At 38.0% G+C, this 19,402-nt stretch overlaps 3 protein-coding genes and 1 long non-coding RNA gene across 11 annotated transcripts in view; 2 read left to right on the forward strand and 2 right to left on the reverse strand.

The window, feature by feature from the left end:
• Positions 1-1,602: 1,602 nt before the first annotated feature.
• LOC138190539 (uncharacterized) lies at positions 1,603-2,977 on the forward strand. Its single transcript, XR_011176555.1, has 3 exons — positions 1,603-1,868; positions 2,069-2,183; positions 2,423-2,977. It is a non-coding gene; the product is annotated as an uncharacterized lncRNA (long non-coding RNA).
• Positions 2,978-9,672: 6,695 nt separating this feature from the next.
• LOC124213861 (uncharacterized) lies at positions 9,673-14,056 on the reverse strand. 6 transcript variants are annotated; one of them, XM_069134501.1, is made up of 5 exons: positions 13,964-14,056; positions 13,119-13,733; positions 11,129-11,296; positions 10,529-10,617; positions 9,673-10,227 (listed from the first exon to the last, which is right to left on the reverse strand). In XM_069134501.1, exons 2-5 carry the CDS (start codon positions 13,152-13,154, stop codon positions 10,110-10,112), a joined length of 411 nt encoding a protein of 136 aa, XP_068990602.1. In that variant the 5' UTR covers positions 13,155-13,733; positions 13,964-14,056; the 3' UTR covers positions 9,673-10,109. The 6 variants fall into 6 exon arrangements, 1 of the variants encoding a protein (XP_068990602.1); XR_011176675.1 differs by having other exon boundaries at positions 10,529-10,855; positions 11,129-13,024; positions 13,119-13,969; XR_011176677.1 differs by adding an exon at positions 10,724-10,855 and having other exon boundaries at positions 10,529-10,614; positions 11,129-13,969.
• Positions 14,032-18,374, forward strand: Rpp21 (ribonuclease P protein subunit Rpp21). Of its 2 annotated transcripts, none has more exons than XM_046615559.2 (4): positions 14,032-14,155; positions 14,667-14,728; positions 15,383-15,480; positions 16,017-18,374. In XM_046615559.2, exons 1-4 carry the CDS (start codon positions 14,077-14,079, stop codon positions 16,441-16,443), a joined length of 666 nt encoding a protein of 221 aa, XP_046471515.1. In that variant the 5' UTR covers positions 14,032-14,076; the 3' UTR covers positions 16,444-18,374. The 2 variants fall into 2 exon arrangements, with proteins under 2 accessions (XP_046471515.1, XP_046471517.1); XM_046615561.2 differs by lacking the exon at positions 14,032-14,155 and adding an exon at positions 14,403-14,515.
• The window catches only part of Cad87A (cadherin 87A), a 164,017-nt gene continuing 161,676 nt past the window's right edge, over positions 17,062-19,402 (reverse strand). For both annotated transcript variants that reach the window (XM_069134500.1, XM_046615558.2), the window contains 3 exons: positions 19,261-19,362; positions 18,927-19,140; positions 17,062-18,852 (listed from right to left, as the gene is read on the reverse strand). In XM_069134500.1, coding sequence (XP_068990601.1) covers positions 18,742-18,852; positions 18,927-19,140; positions 19,261-19,362 — 427 coding nt within the window. In that variant the 3' untranslated portion in view covers positions 17,062-18,741. The remainder of the gene's footprint in view (positions 18,853-18,926; positions 19,141-19,260; positions 19,363-19,402) is intronic.

Below are 19,402 nucleotides of genomic sequence, written 5' to 3' on the forward strand. Positions count from 1 at the left end.
GAGGCGGAGCTCATACCTACGCACATCATTAGCCAAATAAGTCATAAATGTGTATAAATATAAAATGACGGTGAGCTGCGTTGGAAGAACAGAGATTAGATGCCTAATCCAATGAATGGTGTAGATTTCTTCAAATCATGTAACCACCAATCTCTTCGAAGTTTAGATACTAGAACGCTCATTATTCCTTTTACAAATATTTGAGGCTTAATTCAATCGGCACATCGCGTTCAGACTCTCCTCAGTGAGACAGTTTACATTAATAAATGTAAGTATTAGGACTACGAGCTTACTTGTCTCTTATTGACTATTGCAGGGTTTCGTTTAATCAGCCATTGAATTGCAAATATGCAAAGGTACTTATGGCTTGTGAGTCGGGAGTGAAGAGACATTTTTTGGAGAAGCCACGAAGTCTCCCTGTTTGAGTATGCGGTCGTTAAAAAATACGATCAACAGTTAAAATAGTTCTACGAATACGTGAATAAAATGCCAGAGGAGCCGTGAACTTGATTGAAAATGGGGTTTCGAAATATTAAATTAAAAATGTGACAGTAACGCAGCAGCTTGAAGAAACCTAAAGCTTGAGGAAAGGAAAATTAATAATGAGCATAAATTTCTTCCAAAATTCGTAGCAAAACAGTGATTTAATTAAAGTATAGGTACCCGAGAAAAGAATATATACATACATAGATCATGAATAATAATATATCAGGCAGAGACCAAAAAGTATATATGTGTATGCAATCCATGTACGATATTAATATATATGATCCATTTACGATTAATACGTGATGCGTACAACAAATTTTATAATTTTCCAGGAAACAAACTAGATTATCTACAATAATCGACTATGATATGGAAATAGAAGAATTATTCGTTTCGGAATGGGATTTTATTCGACACGCGCTCGATGTATTCCATAACATTAATATTCATAATTATTCCAACTTTTCATTTGCTCTCTCGATCTTGAATTTTCGTAGGCATAGAATCAAAACGCTGTTTTAGCTAGTCGCAAGTGAAGTATCTACGTTGGGTAGAGAAGCAGAATTGTTTTTCGAAAAGTATTCGTATGGAAAAAAATTCAGAGTAACTGTAATGCATCTCGGATGCGCTAATTTCGATCGCGATGAAATGGATGCTCCGTATCTGAGACAGTATTTAACGCTGCGTAGTGATTTAAAGACCTAGAAAGGTGATAGGGAGAGAAAGAACGAAGCTGCTTAAAACTTCGAGTGTATTTTAACACACATTTGAAAGATACGAGCGAAATCTTTCATCATCCAACTGTCGCAGAACGGCAGCGTTATTAGCTGACCCGTTAACTGGAGAATATATCTTTAGTAGACGGCTTACCATCGAAGGGCGTAGCCGCTTGAATCTGAAATAGGCGAGAGAGATAAGGTGCGTATTTCTTGTCTGAAATGTAAAAAGTAAAATCATTATACATCATATCATATCATCATTCATCATCATACATCATACGTCATACACAGTAGTTCGAAACCAAAGTTCGGATGTTCAGAAAGTGACGTCACCCAAAATTTTTTTTGTCTTCACCTCATCGATCTATATAGACGAAAATCAGCTAGCCGAATTCCTTAGTCTGGAAACAACCGCGTAGTAGAGCGGACGGATGAGAATCGCGCTCCGCAGATTTCGAATGCCGGGTTCTCTACCTTCGGGTCCGCTTCCTGGTGCAACTCGAATTCCAGGACAAGCGCTCCGTGGTTCTTGCGCTCCAGGTCGGCTACCTGGTGAAACTCGACTTCAAGGGCGAGCGCTCCGTAGTTCTGGCTGTCCAGGTCCTTCACCTGGTGACTTCTGACGTTCAGGACTAATTTTCCGTAGTTCTGGTTAAACTTGTAATGTTAACAAAAGATTATTTCAATTCATTTTTGCGGAAGCCCAAGTTCAGTAGCTATCAATGCGCTAATAAAATTTCTATAATTTTTCATAATCTTCTCATAATCTTCACGGTAAAATGTGTCAATGAAAAAATTGTATTAATCCTCACACGATACTTTTGATGTGTTATAATACTGAAAATACTTATTTATTAAAGGTATAACCCGAGATGGTTAACGGTGATCGTTGGAGGTGGTTAGGGGTGGTTGCGGGTGATCAAGGTGGACGAGGAGGAGGACCAGGAAGACAAGGAGAACGAGGATTACTGCACGGTGAGTAAAACATTTTTATAATATTGAATAGCAATTGTAATTTATTGTATCTACAATTTTTCGAACTTGTCATGTTTACAATAAATTATTTCAATTCATTTTTCGCGCAAGCACAAATTCAGTAGCTATAAATACGCTAATAAAATTTATTATTTTCTTAATTTATCAATTAAATATAATAATCCTTACACAATATTTCTGATCTGTTCCTATACTGAAAATATTTATTACTATTCCAGGTACAACCCGAGGTGATTATCGGTGGTTGTTGGAGGTGGTTGGCGATGATTGGAGGTGGTCGGAGGTGGACGAGGAGGAGGACGAACTGAACTGAGTCTCAAAGCCCTGTTGACATAAAAGCAGCTATTCGATAGAAATTATAGTTTATACTTTACACAGCCCATTGCATGGTATTTCATTATAAATACATATGTTTCAATGTATTTAGGAATAATTTATCAAATATACAAAGGTCATGTGCAAATAATAAATGAATTGATTCGACCGCAGTTTGATGTATTCATTAGAGCTTTGACAATAAATTTAAGCTTTGTTACTTCTTTTATTTTATTATGGATAATCAAAAACATTTCCGACTATTCGTGCTGTGGAAGCATGGGGATTAAACCAAATGTAGCAAAAGATTAGAAACAGTGTATGTAGAGTACGAGTATTTTTCTAATAATGCAAATAGAATAGAATACCACGCCTTGCGAATTAGCTTTCCAGACAGAGATGAATGATGAATTTTAAGGACTGCATTATCGTTGTTGAATACTCTATGCCTCATGGGAAAAGAAAATCTGTAACGATAAAATTGATGCACCGGATCATCGTCGACTTTAACTTTTGAAATGTCCTACCATTTTCGAACAGCTCCTACCTCCCCCTGCCACCTCCGACCATCAATGGCCACTTTCGACCACCCCCTATCACCTTCTGCCAGCGCCGACCACCTCCTACCATTTCCGAACACCTCCAACCATCCTATTGACCTATATTACTAGATTAGCTATGATATGAAAAGAGAAGAATTATTCATTTCAAAATGGGATTCTATTCGAGGCACGCTCGATGTATTCCATAACATCAGTACTCATAATTATTCCAACAACTTTTCATTTGCTCTCTCGATCTTGAATTTTCATAGGCATAGAATCGAAACGCTGGTTTAGCTGGTCGCAAGTGAAGCATCTGCGTTGGGCGGAGGAGCGGAATTGTTTTTCGAAAAGTATTCGGATGGAAAAAAATTCAGAGTAACTGCAATACATAACGGATGCGCTAATTCTGAACGAGATGAAATGGATGCTTCGTATATGAGACAGTATTTAACGCTGCGTAGTGATTTAAAGACCTAGAAAGGTGATAGGGAGAGAAAGAACGAAGCTGTTTAAAACTTCGAGTGTATTTTAACACACATTTGAAAGATACGAGCGAAATCTTTCATCATCCAACTGTCGCAGAACGGCAGCGTTATTAGCCGACCCGTTCACTGAAGAATATATCTTCAGTCAACGGCTGACCATCGAAGGGCCTGGCCGCTTAAGTCTGGAATCGGCAGGAGAGATGAAGTGTGTATTTCTTGTATGAAACGTGAAAACTACAAGCATTATACATCATATCATATCATCATACATCATACATCATACATCGTACATCATACATCATCATACATAGTATTAGAGTTTAATACCAAAGTTTGGATGTCGGATGTTCAGAAAGTGACGTCACCAATTCAAAATCAGCTAGCCGAATTCCTCAGTCTGGAAACAACCGCGCAGTAGAGCGGACGGATGAGAGACGCGCTCCGCAAATTTCGAGTACCGGGTTCTCAACCTCCCGGATCCCGCGCTTCGGGTCCGCTACGTATTTCAGGTACCGGGTTCTCAACCTCCCGGATCCCGCGCTTCGGGTCCGCTACGCGGTGAAACTCGACTTCCAGGATAAGCGCTCCGTGGTTCCTCGTTCATGTTTACAATAAATTATTTCAATTCGTTTTTCGCGCAATCCCGAATTCGGGAGCTGTCAGTCCGCTAATAATATTTCTCGACTTCCAGGATAAGCGCTTCGTGGTTCCTCGTTCATGTTTACAATAAATTATTTCAATTCGTTTTTCGCGCAATCCCGAATTCGGGAGCTGTCAGTCCGCTAACAATATTTCTCGACTTCCAGGATAAGCGCTTCGTGGTTCCTCGTTCATGTTTACAATAAATTATTTCAATTCGTTTTTCGCGCAATTCAAAATTTGGTAGCTGTCAGTCCGCTAATAAAATTTCTCGACTTCCAGGATAAGCGCTTCGTGGTTCCTCGTTCATGTTTACAATAAATTATTTCAATTCGTTTTTCGCGCAATCCCAAATTCGGTAGCTGTCAGTCCGCTAACAATATTTCTCGACTTCCAGGATAAGCGCTTCGTGGTTTCTCGTTCATGTTTACAATAAATTATTTCAATTCGTTATTCGCGCAATCCCGAATTCGGTAGCTGTCAGTCCGCTAATAATATTTCTCGACTTCCAGGATCAGCGCTTCGTGGTTCCTCGTTCATGTTTACAATAAATTATTTCAATTCGTTTTTCGCGCAACCCCAAATTCAGTAGCCGTCAGTACGCTAATAAAATTTCTATAACTTTATAATATTCTCATAATCTTTCTGGTAGATCAAATCGATAAAAAAATTATATCAAACCTTACACATTATTTTTAATTTGTTCTCATGCTGAAAATATTTATTAGTATTCGGGGTATAACTCGAGGTGGTTGAAGGTGGTCGGAGGTGGACGAGAAGGAGGACGAGGAGGACGAGGATTTGTGCTGGGTGAGTAAAACACTTTTATAATATTTGATAGCAATTGTAATTATATTTCATCTGAAATATTACAAGCTTGTCACGTTTACGATAAATTATTTCAATTCATTTTTCGTGCAAGCACATATTCAGTAGCTATGAATAATCTTATACAATTTATTATATTATTAATTAATTAATTAATATTCTTATAATATTTGATGGCAATTGTAATTATATTTCATCTGAAATATTACAAACTTGTCACGTTTACAATAAATTATTTCAATTCATTTTTCGTACAAGCACATATTCAGTAGCTATGAATAATCTTATACAATTTATTATATTATTAATTAATTAATTAATATTCTTATAATATTTGATGGCAATTGTAATTATATTTCATCTGAAATATTACAAACTTGTCACGTTTACAATAAATTATTTCAATTCATTTTTCGTGCAAGCACATATTCAGTAGCTATGAATAATCTTATACAATTTATTATATTATTAATTAATTGATTAATTACATTAATCCTTATACAATATTTTTGATGTGTTCCTATACTAAAAATATTCATTACTATTCCAGGTATTACCCGTGGTGGTCGGAGGTGGACGAGGAGGAGGACGAGTTGGACGAGGAGGAGGACCAGGAGGACGAGGAGGAGGACGAGGTGGACGAGGAGGAGGCGGGGTGGGTCGTTGGAGAGGACCTCTCCTCTCCTCAGAGGAGGGGAGGGGGAGGGGCAGGGAAGGGGGAGAGGTGGGCGGGGCGGGGGAAGGGAAGGGAAGGGAAGGGGATGGGAGGGGAGGGGCGGGCGGCGGGGGGGAGGGGGAGGGGGAGGGGCGGAGGGAGGGAGGGAGGGTGGGCGGGTGGGCGGGAGGGAGGGAGGGAGGGAGGGAGGGAGGGCGGGGGGGGGGGGGAAGTGTAGGGGACGGATGTCGGTGCGACCCGTTAAAATTGATAGAGCAGAACACCACCCGCCCGCCCTCCCTCCCTCCCTCCCGCCCGCCCGCCCGCCCTCCCTCCCTCCCTCCCTCCCTCCCTCCCTCCCTCCCCCCCCACCCCTCCCCCGCCCCCTCCCCCTCCCCCCCGCCCCTCCCCTTCCCTTCCCTTCCCTTCCCTTCCCTTCCCCCTCCCCGCCCACCTCACCCCCTTCCCTGCCCCTCCCCCTCCCCTCCTCTGAGGAGAGGAGAGGTCCTCTCCCACGACCCACCCCGCCTCCTCCTCGTCCACCTGGTCCTCCTCGTCGTCCAGCTCGTCCTCCTCCTCGTCCACCTCCGACCACCTCTGGTAATACCTGGAATAGTAATGAATATTTTTAGTATAGGAACACATCAAAAATATTGTGTAAAGATTAATGTAATTAATCAATTAATTAATAATGTAATAAATTGTATATGATTATTCATAGCGACTGAATATGTGCTTGTACGAAAAATGAATTGAAATAATTTATTGTAAACGTGACAAGTTTGTAATATTTCAGATGAAATATAATTACAATTGCCATCAAATATTATAAGAATATTAATTAATTAATTAATAATATAATAAATTGTATAAGATTATTCATAGCTACTGAATATGTGCTTGTACGAAAAATGAATTGAAATAATTTATTGTAAACGTGACAAGTTTGTAATATTTCAGATGAAATATAATTACAATTGCCATCAAATATTATAAGAATATTAATTAATTAATTAATAATATAATAAATTGTATAAGATTATTCATAGCTACTGAATATGTGCTTGCACGAAAAATGAATTGAAATAATTTATCGTAAACGTGACAAGTTTGTAATATTTCAGATGAAATATAATTACAATTGCTATCAAATATTATAAAAGTGTTTTACTCACCCAGCACAAATCCTCGTCCTCCTCGTCCTCCTTCTCGTCCACCTCCGACCACCTTCAACCACCTCGAGTTATACCCCGAATACTAATAAATATTTTCAGCATGAGAACAAATCGAAAATAATGTGTAAGGTTTGGTATAATTTTTTTATCGATTTAATCTACCAGAAAGATTATGAGAATATTATAAAGTTATAGAAATTTTATTAGCGGACTGACGGCTACCGAATTTGGGATTGCGCGAAAAACGAATTGAAATAATTTATTGTAAACATGAACGAGGAACCACGGAGCGCTTATCCTGGAAGTCGAGAAATTTTATTAGCGGACTGACAGCTACCAAATTTTGAATTGCGCGAAAAACGAATTGAAATAATTTATTGTAAACATGAACGAGAAACCACGAAGCGCTTATCCTGGAAGTCGAGAAATATTGTTAGCGGACTGACAGCTACCGAATTTGGGATTGCGCGAAAAACGAATTGAAATAATTTATTGTAAACATGAACGAGGAACCACGAAGCGCTTATCCTGGAAGTCGAGAAATTTTATCAGCGGACTGACAGCTACCAAATTTTGAATTGCGCGAAAAACGAATTGAAATAATTTATTGTAAACATGAACGAGGAACCACGAAGCGCTGATCCTGGAAGTCGAGAAATATTATTAGCGGACTGACAGCTACCGAATTCGGGATTGCGCGAATAACGAATTGAAATAATTTATTGTAAACATGAACGAGAAACCACGAAGCGCTTATCCTGGAAGTCGAGAAATATTGTTAGCGGACTGACAGCTACCGAATTTGGGATTGCGCGAAAAACGAATTGAAATAATTTATTGTAAACATGAACGAGGAACCACGAAGCGCTTATCCTGGAAGTCGAGAAATTTTATTAGCGGACTGACAGCTACCAAATTTTGAATTGCGCGAAAAACGAATTGAAATAATTTATTGTAAACATGAACGAGGAACCACGAAGCGCTGATCCTGGAAGTCGAGAAATATTATTAGCGGACTGACAGCTACCGAATTCGGGATTGCGCGAATAACGAATTGAAATAATTTATTGTAAACATGAACGAGAAACCACGAAGCGCTTATCCTGGAAGTCGAGAAATATTGTTAGCGGACTGACAGCTACCGAATTTGGGATTGCGCGAAAAACGAATTGAAATAATTTATTGTAAACATGAACGAGAAACCACGAAGCGCTTATCCTGGAAGTCGAGAAATATTGTTAGCGGACTGACAGCTACCGAATTTGGGATTGCGCGAAAAACGAATTGAAATAATTTATTGTAAACATGAACGAGGAACCACGAAGCGCTTATCCTGGAAGTCGAGAAATATTATTAGCGGACTGACAGCTACCGAATTTGGGATTGCGCGAAAAACGAATTGAAATAATTTATTGTAAACATGAACGAGAAACCACGAAGCGCTTATCCTGGAAGTCGAGAAATATTGTTAGCGGACTGACAGCTACCGAATTTGGGATTGCGCGAAAAACGAATTGAAATAATTTATTGTAAACATGAACGAGGAACCACGAAGCGCTTATCCTGGAAGTCGAGAAATATTATTAGCGGACTGACAGCTCCCGAATTCGGGATTGCGCGAAAAACGAATTGAAATAATTTATTGTAAACATGAACGAGGAACCACGGAGCGCTTATCCTGGAAGTCGAGTTTCACCGCGTAGCGGACCCGAAGCGCGGGATCCGGGAGGTTGAGAACCCGGTACCTGAAATACGTAGCGGACCCGAAGCGCGGGATCCGGGAGGTTGAGAACCCGGTACTCGAAATTTGCGGAGCGCGTCTCTCATCCGTCCGCTCTACTGCGCGGTTGTTTCCAGACTGAGGAATTCGGCTAGCTGATTTTGAATTGGTGACGTCACTTTCTGAACATCCGACATCCAAACTTTGGTATTAAACTCTAATACTATGTATGATGATGTATGATGTACGATGTATGATGTATGATGTATGATGATATGATATGATGTATAATGCTTGTAGTTTTCACGTTTCATACAAGAAATACACACTTCATCTCTCCTGCCGATTCCAGACTTAAGCGGCCAGGCCCTTCGATGGTCAGCCGTTGACTGAAGATATATTCTTCAGTGAACGGGTCGGCTAATAACGCTGCCGTTCTGCGACAGTTGGATGATGAAAGATTTCGCTCGTATCTTTCAAATGTGTGTTAAAATACACTCGAAGTTTTAAACAGCTTCGTTCTTTCTCTCCCTATCACCTTTCTAGGTCTTTAAATCACTACGCAGCGTTAAATACTGTCTCATATACGAAGCATCCATTTCATCTCGTTCAGAATTAGCGCATCCGTTATGTATTGCAGTTACTCTGAATTTTTTTCCATCCGAATACTTTTCGAAAAACAATTCCGCTCCTCCGCCCAACGCAGATGCTTCACTTGCGACCAGCTAAACCAGCGTTTCGATTCTATGCCTATGAAAATTCAAGATCGAGAGAGCAAATGAAAAGTTGTTGGAATAATTATGAGTACTGATGTTATGGAATACATCGAGCGTGCCTCGAATAGAATCCCATTTTGAAATGAATAATTCTTCTCTTTTCATATCATAGCTAATCTAGTAATATAGGTCAATAGGATGGTTGGAGGTGTTCGGAAATGGTAGGAGGTGGTCGGCGCTGGCAGAAGGTGATAGGGGGTGGTCGAAAGTGGCCATTGATGGTCGGAGGTGGCAGGGGGAGGTAGGAGCTGTTCGAAAATGGTAGGACATTTCAAAAGTTAAAGTCGACGATGATCCGGTGCATCAATTTTATCGTTACAGATTTTCTTTTCCCATGAGGCATAGAGTATTCAACAACGATAATGCAGTCCTTAAAATTCATCATTCATCTCTGTCTGGAAAGCTAATTCGCAAGGCGTGGTATTCTATTCTATTTGCATTATTAGAAAAATACTCGTACTCTACATACACTGTTTCTAATCTTTTGCTACATTTGGTTTAATCCCCATGCTTCCACAGCACGAATAGTCGGAAATGTTTTTGATTATCCATAATAAAATAAAAGAAGTAACAAAGCTTAAATTTATTGTCAAAGCTCTAATGAATACATCAAACTGCGGTCGAATCAATTCATTTATTATTTGCACATGACCTCTGTATATTTGATAAATTATTCCTAAATACATTGAAACATATGTATTTATAATGAAATACCATGCAATGGGCTGTGTAAAGTATAAACTATAATTTCTATCGAATAGCTGCTTTTATGTCAACAGGGCTTTGAGACTCAGTTCAGTTCGTCCTCCTCCTCGTCCACCTCCGACCACCTCCAACAATCGCGAACCACCTCGAACAACCACCGATAACCACCTCGGGTTGTACCTGGAATAGCGATAAATATTTTCAGTATAAGAACACATCAAAAACATTACGTAAGGATTCATATAATCACAGGTTTTGTTTTTTGGCTGTAACTTTCGATGCGTCGATCGCAGCGTATTGGGACTGCGCCCAATCGATTTCTCTCGCAAAATTACTTCGGAATAGTGCATGAAAGAATTTATTCCAGCACTTTTTAGAATCGCCAGAATTTTCGCCAAAAATGCAAAGGGGTTAGCCTTACTTTTTCTTCATTTGTGGAGCCAAAAATTTTGGTCTCAGATTAGATTTGAATGACCCTCACCTGACTAATCGGACCCTCAGGAACTCAGAAAACGCAGCAAAAAGAGCGTGGGACCAAGAGGAGAGAAATGGCGAGCAAAAAAGCACCTGCTGAAAAATGTCGAAAACTCAGGTTCTCGTTTTCTGGCTGTAAATTTTGATGCGTTGATCGCAGCGTGTTAGTACTACGCCCAATCGAATTCTCTCGCAAAATTACGTCGGAATAGTGCAATAGTCCTCCCACTCCTCGTTTCCCACGATTACCCGCAACCACCCTCAAGCTCCACCGATCACCTCCAACCACCGCCAACCACCTTCAACGACCACCGCTGACCACCTCTGGTTATGTCTTGAATACAAATAAATATTTTTAATATTAGAACACATCAAAAATATTGCGTAAGGATTAATATAATTTTTTTGTCGACAGATTTCACCAAGAAGATTATGAGAAAATTGTAAAAAGTAATGGAACTTTTATTAGCGCGTTGAGAGCTACCGAATTTGGGCTTGCGCGAAAAAGTAAAGTGAAATAATGTATTGTAAACATGTCAGGTTTAAAAAATTTCAAATAAAACGTAATTACAAACGCCATTCAATATTATAAAAGTGTTTTACTCACCGTGCAGAAATCCTCGTTCTCCTTGTCTTCCTCGTCTTTCTCCCCCTTGTCCTCCTCCTTGTCTACCTCGATCACCTCCAACCGCCGCCATCCGCCACCAACGACCACCCCTAACCATCTCCGACCACCTCTAACCACCGCCAACCACCTCGGGTCAAACCCCAAAGACTAATAAATATTTTCACCAATAGAACACATCAAAAATATTGTGTAAGGATTAATATAATTTTTTTATCGACACATTTCACTAAGAAGATTATGAGAAAATAATAAGAAATTATAGAAATTTCATTAGCGCATTGATAGCTCCTGAATTTGTGCTTACGCGAAAAATGAATTCAAATAATTTATTGTGGACATGACAAGTTTAACCAGAACTACGGAAAATTAGTCCGAAGGTCAAAAGTCACCAGGTCAAGGACCTGGACAGCCAGAACTACGGAGCACTTCTCCTGGAACTTGAGTTGCACCGGGAAGCGGACCCGTAGTGCAGGATCCAGGAAGTAGAAGAACCCGGTACTCGAAATCTGCGGAGCGCGATTCTCATCCGTCCGCTCTAGTGCGCGGTTGTTTCCAGACTGAGGAATTCGGCTAGCTGATTAGTATAGATCGAAGACGTCAAAAGAAAAAAAATTTTGGGTGACATCACTTTCTGAACATCCGAACTTTGGTTTCGAACTTCAATACTATGTATGATGTATGATGACATCATATGATGTATAATGATTTTAGTTTTCACATTTCAGACAAGAAGTACGCACTTTATCTTTCCTGCCGATTCCAGACTCGTGCGGCTAGGCCCTCCGATAGTCAGCCGTTGACTAAAGACATATTCCTCAGTTAACGGGTTAGCTAATAACGCTGCCATTCTGCGTCAGTTGAATGATGTAAATATTTGATCGTACCTTTCGAATGTGTGTTAAAATACACTCGAAGTTTCAAGATGCTTCGCTCTATCTCACCCTATCAAAAAAAAAAAAAAATCGCCGGCAATCACCTTATAGGTCTTCAAATCAGGACACTGCGTTAAATACTGTCTCATATACGGAGCATCCATTTCATCTCGTTCAGAATTAGCGCATCCGTGATGCATTGCAGTTACTCTCATTTTTTTCCATACGAACACTTTTCGAAAAACAATTCTGCTTCTCTACCCAACGTAGATACTTCACTTGCGACTAGCTAAAACAGCGTTTCGATTCTATGCCGACGAAAATTCAAGATCGAGAGAGCAAATGAAAAGTTGTTGGAATAATTATGAATATTAATGTTATGGAATACATCGAGCGCGTGTCGAATAGAATCCCATTTCGAAATGAATAATTCTTCTATTTTCATATTATAGCCGATTATTGTGGATAATCTAGTTTGTCTCCTGGAATATTATAAAATTTATAGCATGCATCACATATTAATCGCAAATGGAATATATATATCAATATCGTACATGGACCGCATATGCATGTATACTTTTTGGTCTCTGCATCATTATCTCATCTGATCTGTTATTATTCATGATCTGTGCATACATTCTTCTCTCGGGTATCTATACTTTAATTAAATCACTGTTTTGCTACGAATTTTGGAAGAAATTTATTCTCATCAATAATTTCTTGCATCGCCGACAAGTCGGTCAGTACACACAGGCTAAGTACTAGCTTCGACTAACCATTGCGAAGACTGTGTTACTGGGAAGGTGAATGCAGCCAGTATCGGGTCAAAATCGGTAACTCTCTGATGTTCTGCAATATGTTTTCAACAATACCGTTGGAACATCTTCGGGAGCGCAAGCGCACGACGATTTTCGGTTGTCACACCAAAGCCATTAGGGAAACTGTCTTCATATTCTGTAGTCAACGGCCTTGATTCGAAAAAAAACCGACAATCTCAACCCCGCTAAAATTTAAGGTTTGCGTTGAAAACCCTTAATTTACATTAAGTTTGCATCGGTAGCCGATAACTGAAGTTGGATGTGGATTCACCAATTTACCTCATTAAATACTATTCCATTTGGAATGAATTCCATGGTTTTTCAGTGGCCTTCTTAACCCCTTCACTGTCTGGTAAGTTGATACACACTCCGACATACGTACGTACACAAAATATAGAGAAGCTATTGCCTACGTACATTGTTGTCCTCCTTCGAGTTGAGATTTCGTTTTTGTTGATTACAGCAATGTACGAAGATTATTTCATTATTGAAGAATTCAACGACCAATTTTCCCAGTTTCCGTATAGCGGTTCCTTGTGACAGGGATGGAGTCATTGTCAACGTCCCATAGACCTAGTTGTGCTCTCACACCTTCTATGGCGGCGGTATAGTTTTATTTACGTAGCTATAAAATTGCGGTGGGGACGTGATAATCCTTTGTTTATAAGGTTTAAAAAAGGAAGCAAAACAACCGTAACAGTTAAAGGTTAGGTTAGGTTTAGCCCGACGGACGCTGGCCCGTCCGGCTTGTTCGTCCCCACAAAGGCTTGCGCTCAACAATGTCCTGTACTTGAATTTTCTGAACGATACATGTGTTGCGAGAAGATTTCTTCATCGACATGTCACAAGAACGGCTCTAGTGGTAAGCCGTGGAACTATTAGTCAGGATCCAGGCTGAAAAATACTTACGGTGATTTTAATGTTATTTTCGAATAAATACTTTTCATCTAAACTTCGTTCAAAAGTACTGCGCTGTGATGTAACAGGTGGATAGAAATAAGCCGTCCGAAATGCTTCAATACTTATCAGTCACACGGGCTTTTGCTTGACGTAACTCACGGTGTACAGACACTGTAGTCACATATGTGTGTATAAACGCGTACAGCCAAGGACAGATCAAATACCTTGGTCTCTGCGTGACATTGGAGCGTCCAAGGCCTCTCTCCATGTTTCACGGTCAGGCCTTGGCCGCAGTCTCGATCGAGGACAGTCCCTATCAATTTTGCGATGCCGAGCAATGCCGAGGTCAATTCCGTTGGCCTTGCGGAAAGGCTGCAGAGTTGCAGATAACTGCTCGGCTCAATGCCACGTCCAAGGTATGAACTACTGGTGACGTTTCCACGAGCTTTTCCAGCATATCGTAAACCTCCACTGATCATTATTAGATCCGATAGGTGTAATACGAGTAATAGTTACGAATGAATACTTAATTAAGCCGAGAATCTATTCTATAAACCAATTCAAACATACGTACTATCAGCACGTAGTATTTGTACATACGTATGATGGGTATGATGTAAGTATAAAATCGCAAAGCTACTAGCCAATCACATTTAAGAATGCAGTGACATGCACGCATGTCCGTTGTCATGCGTAAGGCCACTAAAGTCTGCGCCCCGCGATAAATGTGTCACCTGAGTCGGTAGTCGACAATTACAGACAAATGTCATCAAATGGTAAATTATTGAACTAGTGCTCGTTAGTCGATCAGCCGCTTTGGTACTTGATTAGTTATAATCAACTAAAATTCGACAGTCTGCAAAAAATTGTGCAAATGCTGTCAGAGAGAATAACGTTGAAACTAACCTCACTTTTTTATTATCGCAGCAATAAATGTGAAGCTATGCCAGGGAAAAGATGTTTTGGAGAGAATGAATTATTTGTATCAGGTATAGTCGATTGCTTACTCTTAATTCATTCAAATTTTTCTCGGAGAATCTTCCCTATTTAGTGAAAAATGATAGTAACTATATGCGTTATTTGAAAGTAACTGCAAACAGTAATATTACGTTACCTTACAGCAGTGTTTTATATTTTTTATTAAGAAGAGGGTACACCCGTTGATTCATGCATGCGAACCTAACGCAGAAAATTGCTGAAAAATAACTGATATTCAGACAATTTTTACCAGTTTTATTTTAAAGGAATTGACCAATCGTAAATTCTATGCCCGTATTTGTGAAAAAGATACTTGGAAAAAAAAACAACTTTTTTACTGTTAAAAAATGTTTCAAAGGTTGTAAAAATTGATTTCAAAATTTGAAATTTATTTTGCGAGCTTTTTGTAACATTTTTCACAAATAAAAGCATGGAATTTGCCATAGATCAATTCCTGCGAAATAAAACTGGTAAAAATTATGTGAATATCTGTTTTTTATTTCAGCAGTTTTCTGCATTGCATTCAGTATGAAAAGAAGTGGTTGAAAAAAAATCAGACTTTTCCACCACAAACATGAATTGACGAGTGTACCCTCCCTTTAATGTTAAAAATTCTATCGCTCTATGAAATGCATTTGTATATTAATTTGTTTCTATTATCATAGGCTAGTTATTTAATGGCGATACAGTCCAAGAATCCAGTCGCTGCTTCGTACTACGGTAACATAATGCTTGGATGTGCAAAAAAAGCTGTTCTTCGAATGTAAGTCATATTTTCTCTATTGTTCTATTATCATAGCTCAAATCACTCATTACAATATGATACTGCAATTTCATGTGTATCGTTTGGGATTTGATTCAGAGCAAAAATATTGATACTGCAAGGTCATGTACCGAATAAAATAGACTGAGAATATGTACCTACCTTGAAGGTAGATAAGTATTACAGATTGTCACTTATCCATAAAATTTATTTGTTTTTATCATTTCGAAAATGATTTTACTGTATCAGTTTATCAAACTCTTAATTCTATTCGCTAGACACTAGCAGTTCTTACAGATAGTCTGATGTAATATGCGTATAGTGACAGAAAATTCGATAAAATGTAGAGTGCATTGTTTATGAGAAAAATGTATGAACTTGTTATGAATTTAATACGTTATTGTCAATTCAAAACAAACTAACAATACCCAGTTTTATAATAGAATGACTAACTATCCTACTTAAGTGAACTCACTAAAAACATGACACTATTTAATATTACTGATTTCGTATTTGCATTCAACAAAATATTACAGGAGTCCAGATATAAAGAGAACAATCTGTAAGTGTTGTCAGTTGCCTCTGATACCAGGGGACACGGCTAGAGTACGATTGATCTCAAAACCCATGAAAATGGTCAAATGGACGTGTCTTACCTGTGGCGCTACCAGAAAATTCCCTACCAAGAAGGGATATAAATTATGGGCAGATCAACCAGAAGCTTTAGTTGAACTGTTTGACTATACATTCAAACAAAGTGTTGATGGTGTAAATAAATATAACAGCCGAAACAATGATGCGACAAAATCAAGTTCTCCATCTGTAGATGGTAATATTCTATGCACTACAGAAAATTACGGAAATAGTTTTCCGTTGACTGAAGAAAACAATGTTCTCGATATAAAAAGTAATTTAAGGCAAGATAAGAGCGTAACTAGCAAGTGCAATATAGTTCGAGATTGACGTATGTACATATCTCAGACGAAATTTTTAACAAGTTGCTATATACTCAAGTACTGCGATTGTAATTTATGTATTGATTTTACGAATTGACAACTTCCTGATAAATTTGATTTTTTAAATATCTTCTTTTGCGGTTTTTTTTATGAAAGACACAACTACCTCATGAATTGACGATGAACAGTTTCTTTAACAGTGACTCATGGTCTGATTTGATTCTATTTTGTTTTGTATAAATCTGCATGGAAATTTTCAGAATTAAGACACAAATAATCTTTACAAGTACGAATATTTCTTATTAATCACTTACGTAAAATATGTTACAATATTACAATCAGTTTACAATCGATAAACAGACAGTTCCTGACTAACTCGAATAATTATAACGTTCTAACAATATTTTAATCAATTATAGCTTAATTGTATTTTATTAAACATTCGTGGTAATAACTTATATGAGATTTAAGTGATTTTTTTTTTATCTTCGAGTATGAGATACATTTTGAGAAATATGTAACAAGTTATAAAGCTTATAGATAATATTCTGTTCCCTGAAACAATTATACTATATAAAATATGGTAAACGTAAAAATTTGGATGACTCGTCGCCATTTTTTAAAATTATCCTCTGGAACTATTGAGCGTAACTGTAAGCTTTACATATTATTACAAATAGTGTCTCGTTCAGTTTAATTATGATATGACTATGTCCGTCCATAGCCCACCATTCACTCGTTTATGCGATACAATATATAAGTGAACCTCGCTGCGATCAAATTATAATAATACTGGAATGTTATTGATTACGGAGCTATTCATCAACTGCTTATTTTTTTAATTTTCTCACCTTTATCAAATATTCTTAAAGAGATTTTTAACTGTCTATGTCAATGAATATGTTCGTTACAAAACTTACAATTAGACTTGTAGCAGTAGCAAGTGTTATTAATAAATGAATGGACGCAAATTAGAATTACTGGCACAGCTACCCCATTCTGTATCGAGTTGTCACCGAAAGTTGAATTACCAAGTATAAAAACAATAGTAACATAAAAATGTAATAACAGACATTAATCGAACATCGAACAAAATCACATGCACTATATACCATATATTATTGGAAATAGCATTAATCGTATTATGCTTATTAATGTAGCTAGCCTTTTGTATACGGCACAGTGATGAATTGGAGTATTTTATAAATGAAATATTGGATACGATATTAAAATTTACAATTTTCACAAATATAGAAATGAATTTATTCAGGATGATGATATAATAGATATAACCATTTGCAGCTGATGACTTAAAATTTTAATGACAACGAGAATTTAATCCTTAACAAAATTTCGTTCTGGTCTACAGATTCACCGAGCATTTTACGTACTATTTGAGTATTTTCTTGTATGCAAAGTACAAAATGTGTCAGATAATTATTTGATAATACACGTGTAGATCGACCCGGTGTGAATAGCAAATATGCCATCTAAACTTTTTTAATAAATTGTCATTTAATAATATGAATAAATACGGACTAAAATTAATCCCAATGTCGATCTATCGACGCTAAATAACACAGCCACGATCGCAACAAGGTACAGTTACGAAATTCAAATAAAAAGAAAAACAAAAACTGTGATGTAACAATAAAATCGGGCTGGACGGAATCTACACACTGAATTATATACATATATCTGTCGTGCCAAGCTTCAGTCGACAAGCTATTTCACAGTAGCCATCTAATAACTTTTTTTTTATCAAATCAAATCAGATCCGACCCCAGGTTGGCAACACACATATATACATGCACACATCGGCTATATTTAACGTTCACCCATTAATAAGTATATCTTAGATGTATAATTTATACGACTGTCTGAATAGTTTCAATATTTTAATGCAGTTTTCAACTACACCGTGTAAACTTTGAAGAGGCTTTTAATTAAAATTTATGTGAGACAGGATTTCAATTTTGAACCAAACTCACCAAGAAGTGTAGGTATTGAAATAGAGGAGAAAATATTAATCCTGCAGATGGTTGAAGATTAATTAAATCTGTTGTTTGACTTTCATCGAAATGCTCTTCCTTCAAGTATATAAGTTTACCCTAAATAGAAGAGACTTTCAAAAGTTTACAGCAACTGCCTTGTTTACACAACCCTTATATGTAAATACGTGGTATTATTAACCAGTTATTGTCAAAATTATGCACTTGAAAAGCATGTAATATTGAAACTTAATCAGATTCTTACATTGGATGGAAAAGGATGGGAAGGGTTGGTGAATAGTGTATAATTGAGTTTACATGAGTCCTGATACGAACTGTGGTTGTCCGTCACGATCTAACGTTAATTGAGGAGTTGGCGTTGGTTGAAATGTCGAGCCCTGGAAGCCCATTGCTGACTCATACAGCTGAAATATACAATTTGTAATTTTCCCAGTCCCGATCAGACTCTATTAATAAATTACATATAAATTTCACTTACATTGTGATTACCAGGTAAAGTCGTATAATCTGGTGTAGTAGGTCGATGCCTGTTTGGTGGAAGAGGATGTTGAATAGTTGCATAGGTGTTATCTTGGGATGTATCCCCCATGCCTACACTAACTCCACTTCCCCGCCTTTCGGTTCCCAATCCGCCCTCAGGTTCGCTGAATACTTGCATGGTTAGTTCCTGTTCTTCGTACAACTTCAGTTTTCTGTTGAATAAAAGCAGGAAATCAAAGTTATACCTATGTACATCTATCCCCACTGTATTAAAGCAGTAATTAATATGCGTTAGTTTGGTGAATAATAAAATTTTAAATACTATTACTCACTGTTCTATCCATAATGGGTTCTCAGTGGTATTCAATTCATCTATGATCTGTTTCTTGATAAGAGCATCTTTTTTGCGTAGGTCATTTGGTACGGTGATTACCCTGAAATTAAATAGGAATAAACCATGTTAATTTATCAAGT

The sequence above is a fragment of the Neodiprion pinetum genome, chromosome 3 (assembly GCF_021155775.2).
Source record: "Neodiprion pinetum isolate iyNeoPine1 chromosome 3, iyNeoPine1.2, whole genome shotgun sequence".
Taxonomy (NCBI): domain Eukaryota; kingdom Metazoa; phylum Arthropoda; class Insecta; order Hymenoptera; family Diprionidae; genus Neodiprion; species Neodiprion pinetum.